Here is a 19,764-nt window from a genome sequence, read left to right on the forward strand (position 1 = left end):
TCCGACGCTCAGCTGTGTGTGCGTCACTCTTTAGTGTCCCCTGGTCTCCCAGCTGTGTGCGTCACTCTTTAGTGTCCCCTGGTCTCCCAGCTGTGTGCGTCACTCTTTAGTGTCCCCTGGTCTCCCAGCTGTGTGCGTCACTCTTCAGTGTCCCCTGGTCTCCCAGCTGTGTGCGTCACTCTTCATGGTCCCTGTCTCCAGCTGTGTGCGTCAATCTTAGTGTCCCCTGGTCTCCCAGCTGTGTGCGTCACTCTTTAGTGTCCCCTGGTCTCCCAGCTGTGTGCGTCACTCTTTAGTGTCCCCTGGTCTCCCAGCTGTGTGCGTCACTCTTAGTGTCCCCTGGTCTCCCAGCGGTGTGCGTCACTCTTTAGTGTCCCCTGATCTCCCAGCTGTGTGCGTCACTCTTTAGTGTCCCCTGGTCTCCCAGCTGTGTGCGTCACTCTTTAGTGTCCCCTGATCTCCCAGCTGTGTGCGTCACTCTTTAGTGTCCCCTGGTCTCCCAGCGGTGTGCGTCACTCTTTAGTGTCCCCTGATCTCCCAGCTGTGTGCGTCACTCTTTAGTGTCCCCTGATCTCCCAGCTGTGTGCGTCACTCTTTAGTGTCCCCTGGTCTCCCAGCTGTGTGTTTTTTTTTTTTTTTTTTTTTTATTGAACATTTTTTTAAACATACAAAAGCTCGGTGAGGATATCATCAACTTATCAACATAAGTTCAAGACATTCATTCACAATAAGACAAAAAAACATAACTAATACATCCAGTAAGAGCCAGGGGGAAAGAAAAAAGCATAAAGGCACAAAAACATTTAAGAGGCATTAAGCTTACTTAAAATAATAACCATTTGGAAATGTCATTGCAAATCTTTATAGACAGGTTACAAGATTGTATTTTTCTAAGGGACAGAAAAAAGGACTTGAACTCATTTATGAAACAGGGAAAGGAGGGCTTGCCTCCTCTCCATTTACTACAATGTAAATGGTATTTACTCAAAATAATAATTATATTTACCAAATCAGAAATGGGAGAGTCCAAATTATCAATATAATATAAAATGTGATATCTTTTGAAGGCCGGAATATTTGTTAATTTAAGTAACAACCAATCTCTCACATTCGACCAAAACAATTCAGAAAAGGGGCAAGAGAAAAATAAATGTTCCAACGATTCATCAGATAAATTACAAAAGGAACATGGTTCCACTTCAAATTTAAATCTTGAATTTAAAAAAGTAGAAACCGGGTAGATTTTATGAACAATTTTAAAATGAGTTTCTTTTGCTTTAGGGGAAATAGGCCATTTTATAAAATCAGATAGAGCTTTTTCCATTACAGATAAAGTGTCTAAATCGGTCACTTGAGGAAATAAGCCTCTGTTAAAATTGTGAAAAATGTGGGATTTCAGGGAAGCATTAATAGATTTGTTATTCTTAAGAGTATCGCCAATAATTTCCAAATTAGGTAAAACTGATACAACATTTGAGTACCGTAAAGTATTATGAATCATTCCAATAAGTGGTACAGGAATTGCTTTACAGATTTTGTTATAATCTTTAGCAGTACACGTTATATTGTATTTCGTTGAAAAGGCCAAAAAATCTAGCAGTTTACCATTGCAATCTAGTAAATCTCTAACAAACAAAATACCCCTCTCATGCCAATCACTCCTAAACAAGGATTTTCTGTTTATGATAATCACTCTATTGTTCCATAACGTAGATCCATGAGGAGAAAAATTGTGGGTAAATATCATCTTCCAATAATGAAGTATCTGCTTATGAAAATTTGACAATTTGGTCGGAATCTTATTAACCTCAAAATCACATTTTAAAAGAAAATCAAACCCTCCTAGACGTTTAAATATGGCCTTTGGAATATGGAACCACATGGATTCTGGCTGGGACAAAAAGGCTTTCAACCATTTTATTTTAATTGTTCCAATCATCGATTCAAAGTCTAAAGCTTTAATTCCGCCTTTATCATATTCTTTAACAAGCTGTGACTTTTTAATGTAGTGAGTTTTATTTCTCCACAAGAATTGGAAAATAATTGAGTTGGCTTTTTTTATATTAGCCGAAGAGACAAAACATGAGTGGCATGGATAAATAAGTTTAGATATACCTTCTGCTTTAGTAAGAAGAACTCTGCCAAAAATAGTAAGATCTCTAGTTAACCAACGACTGAGAGATTTCTTCATATCTGTGATACGGTTACAAATATTAAGATCTTCTCTCCTGATATAATTTTTAGATAATGTTATTCCCAAATATTTCACCTCAGGTACCACTCTAATAGAGTCAATAGTGGAATCATCACATGAATGGATAGGGAGTAATTCACATTTTGAAAGATTAAGAGATAACCCTGAGGCTTTTGAAAAAATTGAAATTGTGTTAAGAGTTTCCTTTACCATGGATTTATTCTTTAGGAAAATGGATGTGTCATCCGCAAATTGACTAATTTTGAACTCTTTGTCAAAGAGGGTAATGCCTAATATTTTGTGATTCTTTATAATAAGCGTTGTTAATACTTGGGTGGTCAGAATAAATAATTTGGGGGAAATAGGGCAACCCTGTCGAATACCACGTAAAACCTTAAACCTAGGGCTCATTCCAGGGTTCAAAGATACAGAACTATAAATGTCCGAGTAGAGCATCCTAATTATGTTGCAGAAATGTTCACCAAAACCCAGAAATGTCAGAGTTTCCATTAAAAAGGAATGTTCAACAGTATCAAAAGCCTTGTAAAAATCCAGAAATAGTACGAGACCTTCAGTATCAATAAACTCCTGGTAATCAAGCATATCCAATATCAGTCTGGTATGGTTATGAATACTTCTGCCCTTTATAAAGGCTGATTGACATTCATCTATTAGTTGATTCAGACCCGAGTTTAACCTGTTAGCATAAACATGTGCTAAAAGTTTGTAATCATTACATAACAGGGTAATAGGTCTCCAATTATCCAACAAAAGATTATTTTTATTTGGTTTTGGAATTAAGGTAATAAGGCCATGTTTCATGGTTGGCGAAAGGTTTCCTGCTGAAATGCAATCTGTGAACGCCTTATAAAGCATTTCTCGCACATCTGACCAAAAACATTTATAAAACTCTATGGTTAAACCATCCAGCCCTGGTGATTTGCCACCAGACATTTGCAGTAATGCACTATCTAATTCTTCAATTTTTAGTCCATCGTCCATATACTGTTTAAAAGAATAATCTATTGTCTTTTTGAATTCTGTAATTTTACTAAAAAAGTTATCACAATTTTCTTTAGAAAACTTTGAGTTATATAAATTGCTATAAAAAAGTCTAATTTCTTCATTTATCTGGTCTTGATTTTCAATAGTGACATCATTAATAATCAGTTTTTGGATTTTCTTTTTCACTTGTCTTTGCTTTTCAAGATTGAAGAAATAAGAACTGTTTTTCTCTCCTTGCTCAATCCATCGGGCTCTCGAACGAATAAAAGCTCCCTTTGCTTTTTCCAAATACATGTTGTCTAATTGAGTTTGTAAATTGTTCAGTTGAATTTGCTCATCCAATGATAACTCAGCTTTAAGGCATAAATTATTAATTGCACTTGTCATCTCTTGTTGTTTTTGTTTCTTTAATCTAGAAGAGTATTTACAGGATTTTATCGCAATCTGTCTCACACTAAATTTAAACCATTCCCATTTACTGAGAGATGACATATCCAAAGCCAGAGTTTCTTTTATCAGTTGTTTGATCTCTCTACAAAAATCTGCATTCTCCAAAAGACTATTATTGAATTTCCTTATAGGGTTAAGATTGGGACTGAAGTTGCTTAGTAAAAAGGACAAAGAGATGACACAGTGATCCGTCAGAGGTGATGCTGAAATGTCACACTTTGAGACATTATTAGTTAAACTAGTAGAGATTAACCAATAATCGAGCCTAGAGCACTGACCATTGTTAGAAGAGTTAAACCAGGTATATTGTGATTTTGAGGGATTATTTATTCTCCAAACATCAGTTAAATTAAGTTTAGAGGCCAAGTGAATAATAGAATCATTAAAATTATGACATTGTCCCCTTAAAGGAAGACGATCTAACCACTCATCAGGAACTACATTAAAATCCCCTCCGATTATAATCTTATCAGTCATATAAAGTGCTTTCCATTCCTCTAATTTTTGGCACAAGATTGAAAGAAAATTATTGTTTTGAATCTTTCTGTTATACCCATAAACACACACCAGTATGTAATTAGACCCATTCACATCAGTCACAACCATTAGCCAATGACCGTTTGTATCACTCAGAGTTCCCGTTAGAATATTTTTTTGCCGGTCAACATGTCCGTTAAAGTTGAAATCTTCCGGACAAAATTAGATAAGTGCCGGTTAAAGGTCTTCTTTGTTATTTATTGAGCTTTAAAACAAATTGATATGATTCGACATTAAACAAACTAATTATAGTAGATTAACTACATTATTCAAAAGTGTACAGTAATTTACAAAAACGCGGGAATAATAAACGGAGCGCTCTCTCCTTCTCCTGACAGCCCGTCAGTATCATGCAGCTCGCGGATCCAGTAATGAGTGACCCGACAGTAAAACTAAACATATCTATAACTAGTTTAGGTAGTTTGAGAGGTAATTAAAATAGCTACGTGTGATTTTCTAACCTGAAGTGTGTTTTGCTCTGCTCGCCGCTGCAGGGGATCATGCAGAGCTGCGTGTCGACTCGTCAGCAGCAGCCGATCTCTCTCTCCTGTCAGATTAGACTTTACTCGCATTTATGTCCATATCGATCAGATCTAGCTAGTTCTAGCTAATGATATGACTACCTGCTTGTTAAAAGACACCTAAACAATAAGCGTCGCTATGCAACCGGATGAGGCCACAAAGTATAGCGCAGCATTATGCATTTGTTTACATGCCCACCGGAACCCCGAGGCATTACCAACAGATCAACGCACAATCAACCCATACAGGACATCTCTTTCTCCACATTAAGTGTTAGACATTAGAATTGACAATTTTTGTCTGTCACATACTCTTTTGTCTGTCACATACTATTCTTGTCTGTCACATAAGTGGCGCAACTGATGCGGTATTGCGCTAAGGGAAAATTATTTTGACCGGACATTTTGACCGGAGAGATTTAGATTTGCCGGACTTCAGCATATTTTACCGGTCATTGTCCGGTAATTACCGGCTAACGGGAACTCTGGTATCACTCCTGTGGTCAATTATATTTCCAGGTAACCTGTTAAATAAAATCATCACTCCAGCCGAATGTGTTGTTCCATGGCTGAAAAAAATGTTGTCTCCCCATTGTACTTTCCAGAACTTAGTGTCTGCCTCTGCAGAATGAGTTTCTTGCAGAAAAACACAATTTGCTTTTTGTTCCTTACAAAAAAGAAAAATTGCCTTACGTTTCACATTGTTTTTTAGCCCCCTAGCATTTAAGGATATGAAAGATAACATTGAAAGAGCAAAGATAGAATCTTTAAGAAAATGCGCAAAGGAATGTTATATCGATGCGCAGGAGTGAGTAACGTAGCCCTTAACAAACATATTTAGTGCAATAGCTCACAACATTTTGAATATAACCTGAGACAAGTCCAATCAAACACTCAAACTGAGAACTTCAGCATACCTACTGAGGACAGAAAACCTGCTCCCTGTCCTTCCAGTTAATTACTGCGGTGTTTTTCACTTTATTCCGGGTCCACTCTTTTGTTGTCAATCAGCGCGAAGCCTTCCTTCAAAAAGGCTCTCTTCCCCTTTCTCCTGGCTTCTTGAACCAGTGGCCACAGCTTGGAGCGAGCCTCCCGGTCCTCCTTGGAGAAATCCTCTTTGAAACGAATGTGCATCTCGCTGCAGACTCTCGCATCTTTGGACTTTTTCCAGATCTCGTCACGAACAGTCCTCATCCCGAACTGAATGATGATTGACCGCGGTGTGTTGTTGGAAGTAGCTGCATTACCCTTCATACCCAGCCGATGGACAGTGTCCACTGAGTCACGCAGCTTCTCCACAGACAGCGGAACAACTCTTGTGAGTATCCCGATCACAGCTTCTCTTGTGTTTTCTCCTTCTTTTTCAGGCAGACCATTCATCCTCAGATTCCACCTCCGTTTGTAGCGGGCTTGCTCCTCGCCAGACTTACGTAGTAAAGTGTTATCTTTTAGAAGATCATCAAACTTTTTCTGAAGAGCAGAAATGTCTTTCTTATTTTCTTTAGCTGCTTCAGTGTTTGCTTCAATGCGTTTTTCAAACTTTCTTAACAGCTCTGTCTGTTCATCCATTTTTCCGGATAAGACTTGAATTGCCTGGAGAATGGTGCTGTTGCTATCCTCTGCCATTTGTGTTTTGCCGTGAACCTTCGATTTCTTTGGATTCGGTCCTTTAGTTGGTGTGTGGTCCCGATTTATTTTGTGTCCCTTAGAGTTGTCCGCTTCCATGTCCTCAATATCCGAGTCGTCACACGCCTCACGGAGAACTTTTAAGTTGTAATCGTGGTCGGTCATGCTAGCAGGCACTTTATGTCAAAAGTGTTGGTAACTGGAGAATTAAAGTAAAATGTGACTATTTAAGCTTCTATAATAACTTAAAGTGTATCATGAATAAGCTATTGCCTGTCAGTTTTACAGTCAAGGACTAAAATCTAAACTTTTTCTACGAGCCTGCAACGTTGTTACTTCTCACTCCGCCATCTTCCCGCGCCTCCCAGCTGTGTGTGTCACTCTTTAGTGTCCCCTGGTCTCCCAGCTGTGTGCGTCACTCTTTAGTGTCCCCTGGTCTCCCAGCTGTGTGCGTCACTCTTTAGTGTCCCCTGGTCTCCCAGCTGTGTGCGTCACTCTTTAGTGTCCCCTGGTCTCCCAGCTGTGTGCGTCACTCTTTAGTGTCCCCTGGTCTCCCAGCTGTGTGCGTCACTCTTTAGTGTCCCCTGGTCTCCAGCTGCTCTTTCTCCTCAAGTTGCTGAATGTTCTCTAAATGCTGAATGTGTTGTCAAGTTGCTGAAGATGTTTCTTCATGTGGAACATTTGGGTTTTTATATCTGCATCCTTTCTGAAGCTGCAGCACGTTTCTCCTGATGGAAGAGTTATTGAATGTTGTAGCACGTTTGCACCTGTCGGCCTCCGTATGTAAACCACTCCGACTGCCACCAGTAGCAGCTCCTCTGATACCGGAGAGTTTCCCCATTAGCTTCAGATATAGTTTAATGAAGGCATGAACTGTTTATGGAGATCAGAGCCTACAGTAGCAGCCGCTTTGATGTTGCTCTGCTGTCGAGTTAGCACTTCCTCCCAGGTAGCCAGTGTGTGTGTGTGTGTGTGTGTGTGTGTGTGTGTGTGTGTGTGTGTGTGTGTGTGTGTGTGTGTGTGTGTGTGTGTGTGTAATAGGCTCTTTATGAACGGAAGCTATTGACTGTTTGAAGTTTACGCTACTGGCAAAGTCGGCAGAGGGGACGGGTTTAGGGTTTTATGCGAAGTAAGTGTTTGTGTGTGTGTGTGTGTGTGTGTGTGTGTGTGTGTATGTGTGTATGTGTGTGTGTGTGTGTGTGTGTGTATGTGTGTGTGTTTATTAGAGGAATCCTGCTAATAATAATTTACAGCAAGTGTGTGTATGGTAGGAACACCTAATAATCGTGTTTCTCAGAGGTGTGTGAGGCTGCATGTGTGTGTGAGCTCAACAGGAATCTGTTAACTGGCCGTGCTCCCAGCACATCTCTACAGTTCTGTTCTCACTTTGGCATTTTGTAAAGAAAATATAAACATGAATTGAATTATAAGTGAGGACAGATTATCTTGCAAATCAAGGTATAAAAACATACTTTTTTCTTGACCTTTCCATAGAAGAACCATATTTTCTAACACAGTTGTTCTTGTTTTCTACTGATGTTGAAAATACTCATGCATAGTGACAGAATGGTGCAAGTTAACGGCAGGAAAGATCTAAGTATAGACAGACAGACAGGTAGCAGAGTTTCCGTTTGAAAATACTTTTGCCGGTCAACATGTCCGTTAAAGTTGAAATCTTCCGGAATAAAGTAGAAAAGTGCCGGTCAAAGGTCTTCTTTGTTATTTATTGAGCTTTAAAACAAATTGATATGATTCGATATTAAACAAACTAATTATAGATTAACTACATTATTCAAAAGTGTACAGTAATTTATAACACGGGAATAATAAACGGAGCGCTCTCTCCCTCTCCTGACAGCCCGTCAGTATCATGCAGCTCGCGGATCCAGTAATGAGTGACCCGACAGTAAAACTAAACGTATCTATAACTAGTTTAGGTAGTTTGAGAGGTAATTCAAATAGCTACGTGATATTCTAACCTGAAGTGTGTGTTGCTCCGCTCACCGCTGCAGGGGATCATGCAGAGCTGCGTGTCGACTCGTCAGCAGCAGCTGATCTCTCGCTCCTGTCAGATTAGACTTCACTCGCGTTTATGTCCATATCGATCAGATCCAGCTAGTTCTAGCTAATGATATGACTACCTGCTTATTAAAAGACACCTAAACAATAAGCGTCGCTATGCAACCGGGTGAGGCCGCAAAGTATAGCGCAGCATTATGCATTTGTTTACATGCCCACCGGAACCCTGAGGCATTACCAACAGATCAACGCACAATCAACCCATACAGGACATCTCTTTCTCCACGTGTTAGACATTAGAATTGACTATTCTTGTCTGTCACAGACTCTTCTTGTCTGTCACATACTCTTCTTGTCTGTCACCATGGGCGTCGCAGCCATTATATGAGGGTGGGACAAGTCCCCCCCACTTTTTCAAATGATTAGTTTAGACCCCCCCACTTTTACTATGCGCAAAGTCCGTGGATGGGTCTATCCACTCGCCGCACTTTGTAGAGCGCTGTGTCAGTGCTTCACTATCAAATTAAATCCATTCCACTTGCTTATTGAGAGAATGCCCAAATCAATGAAACTCCGTACCATGTTTTCACTGCTACTTTGTACCAAGGCAGATTCTCACATAGCGCGCGCATGTTCAAGGAGTGTTGTCATAGTTGGACAGCTCAGATTCTGTTGTATGAAGGATGCCGGTAGCGGAGGTAAGGCACACACACCAAATGTTCAGGAAATGGTTAATACAGCGAAAATCAAAGCTGACGATCTCTTGGTTTGATATGTTTTCTCCCCCAGACAACATGGACATAAGAACATTTTTTTCAAAGAAGAGGAAAGTAAGTCATCAGCTGGTAGCAGTTAATCAGTTAACAGTGATGGCGGCGTCTCACTTCTGGAGAGGAGTTTCGTCTTTATGTCATAATAGAGAGATACAAATACTGAATAGTTTAGATGAGAAAAGGCATCGAAAGTTAACTATTTATTTTATTTTCTGTGCACATTACATAGACTAGCTAATATTCTACCTACTGCTTGGGACTTTGAGTCTTCAAAATGTCCAATGTCACAGACTGGGACTTACTTTAGAGTCAGTTGTATTTACATTCAGTATGACTTGTTATGATTCAATGTGAAAGAGTATACTGCTCAATAAATAATTATCACTTCACCACCTCTCTTGACATCTAGGCACTTGAGAGTGGGTCAGAGGCAGAATACAGGGACAGTGGAGAGAGGTCCATTGCTGAGGTGAGTGATGAAAGGGAAATGACAGTTGAGAGTAAATTGTGATGTGGACTCTCATCCCAGGATTTTAAGGAAATCAGTGGGGATATTGAACAGGAAACATTTCAGTCAAGGGGCATCATATGACCAATATAGACAGAAGAGCAACATTTATTTGAACATTTAAGTCAATGATACCATTCCTAGGTGAACTTAACATCCGTATGGAGTCAGATCAGTCTCAATATTAATAAATGCTCACAGAAGGATTCACAAATGTATTTTGCGATTTATATATAAATGACTCCACAACAATATCTCTCAATGCACTCACAAATATTTATTGTTGTATATAAATGTACAAAAAATGGGCATTTAAACTGCTTTTTATTAATTCAAAGACAGCTCTGAATTAATAATCAAATATGTTTCCTTTCTTTACTACTGGATGAAATTACAAAATGTACCCATCATTTTCCTCATGCTAGTATAGCCACATAAAAGTATCAAACCACCTGTTAAAATGCACCAGAATACAGGAAATCTATATATTTTTTCGCCCCCACACCCCCCGTTAAAAATGTCCCCCCCACATTCAGGATGCTTCCTACGCCCATGTCTGTCACACACTCTTCTTGTCTGTCACATACTCTTCTTGTCTGTCACATACTCTTCTTGTCTGTCACAGACTCTTCTTGTCTGTAACATACTCTTCTTGTCTGTCACAGACTCTTCTTGTCTGTCACAGACTCTTCTTGTCTGTCACATACTCTTCTTGTCTGTCACAGACTCTTCTTGTCTGTCACAGACTCTTCTTGTCTGTCACAGACTCTTCTTGTCTGTCACATACTCTTCTTGTCTGTCACATACTCTTCTTGTCTGTCACATACTCTTCTTGTCTGTCACAGACTCTTCTTGTCTGTAACATACTCTTCTTGTCTGTCACAGACTCTTCTTGTCTGTCACAGACTCTTCTTGTCTGTCACATACTCTTCTTGTCTGTCACATACTCTTCTTGTCTGTCACAGACTCTTCTTGTCTGTAACATACTCTTCTTGTCTGTCACAGACTCTTCTTGTCTGTCACATACTCTTCTTGTCTGTCACAGACTCTTCTTGTCTGTAACATACTCTTCTTGTCTGTCACAGACCCTTCTTGTCTGTCACATAAGTGGCGCAACTGATGCGGTATTGCGCTAAGGGGAAATTATTTTGACCGGACATTTTGACCGGAGAGATTTAGATTTGTCGGTCTTCAGCATATTTTACCGGTCAAAGTCCGGTAATTACCGGCTAACGGGAACTCTGGGAGGTAGGGAGGGAGGAAGATACTTTATTTATCCCAAGTTTGGAAATGGTTTTGTCACAGCAACATTTTGAAAGGTCAATCTAGAAGAATTACAAAATGTCTTAAAAATTTTATAAATCCAAATAAAATCAAATAAACATTAAACATTTCCAAACAATATATACATATTCTCAGTAAAATATATGTATATTCCGGGGGGTATCTAAACTTTGTAAAATATACAGAATAAATGAGAATACTCTCTTATATACCAATCTACTAAACATATGAACATAGTTTACTATATACCTTAAAGAAATGTGTACAGTAAGTCAAATATATCCTGTGAAATAACTACAACTAAGTCCATGTAAAAGCATAAGATACAACAGTATGTCACATGTATTACTTGACAGTAGAATAAAGTACTTCTCAGTGTATAAATATACAGATACGTGGACTAGTTTGAGTCTGAGTGGTAAAGATTGAACTTGTGTCTAAATAAGCGACTGAAATAAATCTGCCTCCTCTCAGACTCTCTCTCTCTCTGCAACGTCACCGTGCCACGTCGAGGATCTGCCTCACACACACACACACACACACACACACACACACACACACACACACACACACACACCACACACACACACCACCACACACACACACACACACACACACACACACACACACACACACACACACACACACACACTGAGGTCAGGAGAGGTAATGAGAGAGAAAGAGATGAGAACTGTGGGGCTGAGAGGGAAGAAGAAACGATCACAATGAGAAAAAGAAAATCCCTCCCATCAGAAACATCGGAGGCGTCGTTATAAACTTTAAAGAAAAGCTCATCATCGCTGAGAGATGAAGGAGAGGAAGGAGAGGCAGAGAAACTGAGAAACTGTCAGACATGAACTCAGAGAAACGAGAAAGAGAAAGAGGGAACACAGAAAGAGAGCCTCTGCACGCTGGAGCTAAAGATAATAAGATAAGAGGAACTTCATTGATCCCAAACAGCATCATCAAAAACAACAAAACAACAATTAAAGAGTAGAAATAAACAATAATAGAATTTAAACATCTCAAAATATTTTAAAAATCTATAAACTCTGACAATAAAACCCTTTGAAAGGCTTTAGACACGATATAAAGCAGGGTATTATGTATTTACATTCAGAGTGTAGGGAATGGAATATTAAATTAATGATAAATGTCAAAATGTACAGTGTTTCCAACTGCGGAAGTGCAATGCATTCTGGGTAAAAACACCTTTATACGTCCAACTCCGTCTTTTAACCTCTTTCCATTGATCCTCCTTAGCAACAGTCATTATTGTGCTTAGCAACAGTCTGTTATTGAGAATTAACAACCTCTGAGATGTCTAAATCGTCCAATCAGGATCGAGTATCCAACTAAGCCAGTTGGCCTCAATACATGTGGCCCCGTAAGAGCTCTGAAAGAATCAAATATGTTTATTATACGGTTACATGCCGCTTTACCCACAATGCATCTCATTTTGTGACACTGAAGAGACTTGCGATTATTCGCCCTAGACTTCTGCTTTCAGACGTAGTTAATTGTTATTACCCTATCCCATAATAATCCAATGCAGAGGCAATAATGTTACATAATACATTAGTTTATATATATTATATATTTATATATGTATTTTTATTTTGTGTTAAAGTTACAACCGCCTCTTTGAGTGCAGCCATAATTCTGATGTGGCCCGTGATGAAATTGAGTTTGACCCCCCTGATGTAGATGAAGAAAGGCTGAATACTATATGAGGAAAACTAAGCCGTGTAATAAAGCAGAGTAAGGACTTATGGGTAATGTAGTCCCTCCCTTGCTGCTGCTGGCTTTAGTTTGGTGGGATGTTCAGCGTGTGTGTGTGTGTGTGTGTGTGTGTGTGTGTGTGTGTGTGGTGTGTGTGTGTGTGTGTGTGTGTGTGTGTGTGTGTGTGTGTGTGTGTGTGTGTGTGTGTGTGTGTGTGTGTGTGTGTGTGTGTGTGTGTGTGTGTGTGTGTGTGTGTGGCCTAGCATTACTATACTTGTGGGGACCTAAATATATTTACACAGTCACGTGTGGGGACTCGCCTCCCTTATGGGGCCATAATGGAGGTCCCCATGAGGGGAATCATTAATTTTAGGGTGAAGACTTGGTTAGGTTTAGAGAGTTAGGGTTAGGGTTAGGATAAGTCTCCAGGAAATGCACGTAAGTCAATGTAATGTCCCCTGAAGTGATTTATATATGTTGTGTGTGTGTGTGTGTTTGAGTGTGTGTGTGTGTGTGTGTGTGTGTGTGTGTGTGTGTGTGTGTGTGTGTGTGTGTGTGTGTGTGTGTGTGGGGGGGTTGTCTGGACGTGCAACCAGTTCTATTTACATATCCAACTGCATTCACTTTTTGGTTTGTCTCTCACACTACTTGTATTTCTTTTAATATGAACTATACTGTGTGTTTGCATAGCTGTATATGAGATTTTCAGAGCCAAAACTAAGCTTTAACTTTAGTGCATAAGAACAAATAAAGCCTTTAAATCTTTGTCTCTTAAGTTCCTTTTCTTGAATCAAAGTAGAGGAGATTCTCCTGAGTCAGAGCAGCGCTGGATATTTTCCTCCTGAAACATTTCTGTGTGTCTGGCAGCAGCTCTGTGCTCATAGTTTCCATGCTCCCTGAGTGTGTGTGTGTGTGTGTGTGTGTGTGTGTGTGTGTGTGTGTGTGTGTGTGTGTGTGTGTGTGTGTGTGTGTGTGTGTGTGTGTGTGTGTGTGTGTGTGTGTGTGTGTGTGTGTGTGTGTGTGTGTGTGTGTGTGTGTGTGTGTGTGTGTGTGTGTGTGTGTGTGTGTGTGTGTGTGTGTGTGTGTGTGTGTGTGTGTGTGTGTGTCAGGAGACGGGGGGATGGGTTTGATATTCTTCTCATGTTAGGAAACAGAGAGCAGAGAGACATGAAGTGTTTTTACATTCCTCTCCACTCCCTCTCTCTCTGTGTTTTAATCTTTTTCTACTCAGAGCTTCGTTAGGTCATTAAATTAAATATCTCACACTCTTTTTATTATTTCATGTCCTTTTTAGTTGTATTTCTTCTCCTGTGTCCCTCCTTTTGTCTCCACACAAGGAATCTTAGTTTGGCTGATTTCCACATCACTGAGCCAACACTCTAAACAGTTATTGGGACCGCGTGATTGGCTGCTGATTGGTGATGTCACAGTCTGTCTGAATGGGAATATGTATTTGTTTTACTCTATTTTATATGTGTTAGAAAGAACAACCCCATAACATTTCTCTCTGTCTCTCAGATATTTTGAATAAGAAAATGTTCTGAATATTGACACACACAAGTATTTCTATTAGGGATTTTTAACAGTAATAGATGTGTGTGTGTGTGGGGGGTGTGGGGGGGGGTCAGTCTGTTGCAGTTATTTTCTTGTGGTTCCTAAAGAGTATCAAGCATTTAGAAAAAAACACACACATATATATTTAAATCCAGACTCCCCCCTGAAGCCTGTCTGAGTCTAACCTGGCAACACATCAGAAACATACGTGTGTGTGTGTGTGTGTGTGTGTGTGTGTGTGTGTGTGTGTGTGTGTGTGTGTGTGTGTGTGTGTGTGTGTGTGTGTGTGTGTGTGTGTGTGTGTGTGTGTGTGTGTGTGTGTGTGTGTGTGTGTGTGTGTGTGTGTGTGTGTGTGTGTGTGTGTGTGTAATTGCACCTGTAAGCAAGTATACTGTTCCTCCTAGATAAAAACGACTTTTGACATTTTGTATTACCAACTAATCTGAATCTGTAAAAAAAAGTGACATGTTACATTACATATTATTAGACGCTTTTATCCAAAGCGACTTACATACTCAATACTGTGGGGAAACCCCAGAGAAGCAATTTGGGGTGAAGTGTCTCAGGGACACAACGACATGCTGACTGCGTGGGGTTTGAACCTTTGGCCATCTGATCCCTATACCAAGGCTCTATCCAATGCACCACACGCCTCCCAATGTTGATAGAGTAAAGCTGTGTGTTACACTGTAGGTGTTCCCTCTCCCAGGTGAGCTGCAATGAGCTTCAGACGACATGCACCTGGAGAGGGGGGGTCTCTCATACACTTCACATGTTGATTGTAATACACCCTATGAACTTCATTACTTTAAAGGTGTCTTCTGTGTTGAAGTTTGTTATCCGCACAGGGTTTACCTGAGGGTCGGGCGTAACACATTGCATACAAATCTAACCTGAGGTTTAAAAGAAAACATATATTTTTTTAAAACAGTCTTTAATGTTCAAACCTAGTGGGGAAAAAACTATATAAGAAAACTCATGCAGAAAAATCTGAAATGGAAAAGAACTGAAACTAAATATATATAAAAATAATGAAATCAGGAAGATAACTTAAATATTCTTATTGTAAAACTCATGCAGAAAAATCTAAGGAAATGTAAAGAAACATCCCCAAATAATCCAAACAATAGGGACTTCTGTCCCTTTCCTCCTCCTCTCACTCTGGTCAGATCTTCAGACAGCATGAGGTCTGAACCAGCAGTGTTTGGGTCCAGGATGAGAAGAGAGTAGGACACCAAGTCCTTCATCTTGCTCCAGATGTTGAAGCTGAGGTTGCCCAGGTGTTTGGCCTGGTCTATCAGAGCTCCTGAGGGCAGCTGTGGATCCTCCAGCAGGGGGCGCTGCAGCCTCTCCACTGCAGCCTTGTAGTTGAGCAGGAAGGAGACGTCTTCAGCTCTCAGCTCCTCCTCTGTGGCTCTGACTGTGTGTGAAAGAGCTGCTATCTCTCTGCTCACAGCCTCCATCTTCTCCTCCATCATCCTCCTCTTCTGCTCCTCTTCCTCCCTCAGTGCAGCCATCCTGGCCTCCTCTTCCTCTTCTAGAAACTGGTGAAGCTTCTTAAACTGCTCCTTAATCTGCGTCTCTGTACGTCGAGCATGGACCTTCAGGTGTTCTGCTGTTTGATCAAACTTCACTTTAACTTCTTCAAAAGTCTCTAACTTCTCCTTGAAGGGCTGCAGAGTTTCCTGGAGCTCCTTCTTGTGTTGTCGTGCAGCTAGACGGAGTCCAAGGGAACGGAGGTCTGACCAGGTTGGAGAGTGCAGGGAGAAGAGCCTGGAGGAGCGGGACAGGGTCCAACGTTGGAGGTGGTCTGGAGACAGGATAGGAGTCAGGCTGGCTTGAAGCTGCAGGCACAGGAGACGTGACTGACTGTGGTTACAGAGTCTACGATATGGCGAAGTGGAGGAGTCAGGGCCGGAGTCTTATAGCAGAGGTGATTGGATTGTGGACTCACACACACACGGTGGAGGCCATGACAGTTGCATGTTGTTTTATTCGAATCAGAAGATGTTTCGTGTAAGACACATGCTTCATGTTACGTCATTTTGTACAAGATAATAAAGTAAGAGTATGTATCAAATATGTTGTTTGTTTTTATTTTAATATATTGAAAGTTGACAAAATTATCAGTATAATTAAGTTGAACTTAAAAAAAAATCTGGATTTAGATAACTTTGTTTCGTGCAACCACTTACCTTAATAAAATTAAGTAAATTCAACATAACAATTTCAGTGTAGAGACCCCTCAGTTAATGAGAGAGACCCCTCAGTTAATGAGAGAGACCCCTCAGTTAATGAGAGAGACCCCTCAGTTAATGATAGAGACCCCTCAGTTAATGAGAGAGACCCCTCAGTTAATGATAGAGACCCCTCAGTTAATGAGAGAGACCCCTCAGTTAATGAGAGAGACCCCTCAGTTAATGATAGAGACCCCTCAGTTAATGAGAGAGACCCCTCAGTTAATGAGAGAGACCCCTCAGTTAATGATAGAGACCCCTCAGTTAATGAGAGAGACCCCTCAGTTAATGATAGAAACCCCTCAGTTAATGAGAGAGACCCCTCAGTTAATGAGAGAAACCCCTCAGTTAATGAGAGAGACCCCTCAGTTAATGATAGAAACCCCTCAGTTAATGATAGAAACCCCTCAGTTAATGAGAGAGACCCCTCAGTTAATGATAGAAACCCCTCAGTTAATGAGAGAGACCCCTCAGTTAATGAGAGAGACCCCTCAGTTAATGAGAGAAACCCCTCAGTTAATGAGAGAAACCCCTCAGCTGTAAAAAGTAAATTGTTAACCGTTTGCCAAAATAAAGATACTCAGAACTTTCTTTTCTTTTTCATTTATTTTATCAACAAAATCATGACACAAGTCACCAGAAAAAGTAATCACACTGAGCTGAACACAAAATGATACGACTGATCCCTGATAAACTCAAACACTTAAATATATCAGCAGGTCTACTGACCAAACTTTAAAGGAACAGTTTGACATATTTCTGGGGAAATCCTCCAGTTCTGTCTTTAATGGTTAACCTGGCTAACAACCCTCTGAGAAGCCTTCACTGTCTGGGAGGAAGGAACAGACACTTAGCAGGAAGGTGTGCATAGTTAACCATCATTGTCATTGTCATCGTCATCGCCATCGTCATCATCATCATCATCATCATCATCATCACCATCATCATCATCATCATCATCATCACCATCATCATCATTGTCATTGTCATCGTCATCGCCATCGTCATCATCATCACCATCATCATCATCATCATCATCACCATTATCATCACCATTATCATCATCATCGTCATCGTCATCGCCATCGTCATCATCATCACCGTCATCATCACCATTATCATCATCACCATCATCATCATCATCACCATCATCATCATCATTGTCATTGTCATCGTCATCGTCATCATCATCGTCATCATCACCATCACCATCATCATCATCATCATAATCATCTATATCTGTTGTTCTACAGTCACAGAGACCTTCACAGGTAACACCTTAAGTGGGGGTCCATCCAAATTGCAGATGTATGGAAACATCCTCTCAGAGAAAGTGTGTGTGAAGGTGTGTATGTGTGTGTTAGTGTCAGGATCAGAGAACGACAGCTTTCCTCTGTTCCAGTCCAGATTCACTCTGACCCTCTGGAGCTCCTTCTTCAGGCTGAGAGGAGTGAATGGATCTGATGGTGACTCTGCTGAGTAATTACCAAATATTAACTGTATCCTCCATAATCCAGACCCTATGCATCCCTTCCTCTGGACAGACTCTGCTAACACTCCCAGTTCCCAGTATGTACTGTCTCCAACCTGGACATCCCAGCTGTGAGTCCCTGAGTTAAAGCCCTCAGAGCCCAGGACAGAGCAGTAATCATCAAACCTCTCTGGATTATCAGGAAGTTCCTCCTCTCCTCCTCCTGCTCTCACACTGGTCAGATCTTCAGACAGCATGAGGTCTGAACCAGCAGTGTTTGGGTCCAGGATGAGAGGAGAGTAGGACACCAAGTCCTTCATCTTGCTCCAGATGTTGAAGCTGAGGTTGCCCAGGTGTTTGGCCTGGTCTATCAGAGCTCCTGAGGGCAGCTGTGGATCCTCCAGCAGGGGGCGCTGCAGCCTCTCCACTGCAGCCTTGTAGTTGTGCAGGAAGGAGACGTCTTCAGCTCTCAGCTCCTCCTCTGTGGCTCTGACTGTGTGTGAAAGAGCTGCTATCTCTCTGCTCACAGCCTCCATCTTCTCCTCCATCATCGTCCTCTTCAGCTCCTCTTCCTCCCTCAGTGCAGCCATCCTGGCCTCCTCTTCCTCTTCTAGAAACTGGTGAAGCTTCTTAAACTGCTCCTTAATCTGCGTCTCTGTGCGTCGAGCCTGGACCTTCAGGTGTTCTGCTGTTTGATCAAACTTCACTTTAACTTCTTCAAAAGTCTCTAACTTCTCCTTGAAGGGCTGCAGAGTTTCCTGGAGCTCCTTCTTGTGTTGTCGTGCAGCTTCATCGATGGGTCTGAATCTGTGGTCGCTGTGCTTCTCTGAATCTCTGCAGACGACACACACTGGCTGCTGATGGTCCAAACAGAAGAGTTTGAGTTTCTCAGAGTGCAGACTGCAGAGAGCCTCTGGAGATCTCTGACCTCTCTCCTGTAGGAAGGTCTCACACAGGTTCTTTAACACCAGGTTACAGGGAGGTTCATAAACTGAAGATCTCTTACAAAGTGGACACTCTTTGATGACTTTCTCCGTCCACCAGTTCTGCAGACAGTCTCTACAGAAGCTGTGGCTGCATGACAGGACCACAGGATCTTTAAAGATGTCATGGCAGACAGTACAGCAGAGATCTTCCTCTAATCTGGAAGCCATGTTGTCTGTGAGTGAAGCAGTAAACTCAGCAGCAGCTGCTCCCTGTTCCCTGAGACTTACTTTCACTTTGAGTCTTTGTTCTGGTCAAACTCTCAGTGTGTGGATTCAGCAGCTGCTTGAAGTGGAAGGTATTCCAGTATTCCCTCCTGTGGACGTCCTCTCAGTGGAAGAGGTGTGTTTGGTGTGAAGTTGAATCTTATAGTCCGTGTGTGTGTGTGTGTGTGTGTGTGTGTGTGTGTGTGTGTGTGTGTGTGTGTGTGTGTGTGTGTGTGTGTGTGTGTGTGTGTGTGTGTGTGTGTGTGTGTGTGTGTGTGTGTGTGTGTCGTCTCAGCGAGGCAAAATAACAACCTGTTTCCTGGCTTCGTCGTCTCAAGAGAGCTGGATTTTATGCTTGTTTCGGAGTCCTGGCAGAAAGCCGGGGAGTTTGCCTCCTTGAACGAACTTTGTCCTCCGGGCTACAGCTACTCCTGTGCTCCTAGGCGCACCGGCCGAGGAGGAGGACTTGCCGCGTTCCACAGAGACTGCTTCTCCACCAACATGGTGAGCACTGGATCCTTCCCAACATTTGAAGTGCTAATAACAAAAGTGGGTCGCTCAAACCCGTTTTACTGTATTTTAATCTACCGCCCTCCAGGCAAGAATAGCTCTTTTTTATCCGATCTTGGTGACTTACTAACCTCCATCATCCGCTATGAAAGAGTTCTTCTGT

At 41.3% G+C, this 19,764-nt stretch overlaps 1 protein-coding gene across 1 annotated transcript; it reads right to left on the minus strand.

The window, feature by feature from the left end:
- Positions 1-17,663: 17,663 nt before the first annotated feature.
- LOC117484528 (nuclear factor 7, ovary-like) lies at positions 17,664-19,325 on the minus strand. Its single transcript, XM_034132960.1, has one exon. It carries the CDS (start codon positions 19,053-19,055, stop codon positions 17,664-17,666), a length of 1,392 nt encoding a protein of 463 aa, XP_033988851.1. The 5' UTR covers positions 19,056-19,325.
- Positions 19,326-19,764: the final 439 nt, after the last annotated feature.

This window comes from Trematomus bernacchii, unplaced genomic scaffold, assembly GCF_902827165.1.
Source record: "Trematomus bernacchii unplaced genomic scaffold, fTreBer1.1, whole genome shotgun sequence".
NCBI classification, from domain to species: Eukaryota; Metazoa; Chordata; class Actinopteri; order Perciformes; family Nototheniidae; genus Trematomus; species Trematomus bernacchii.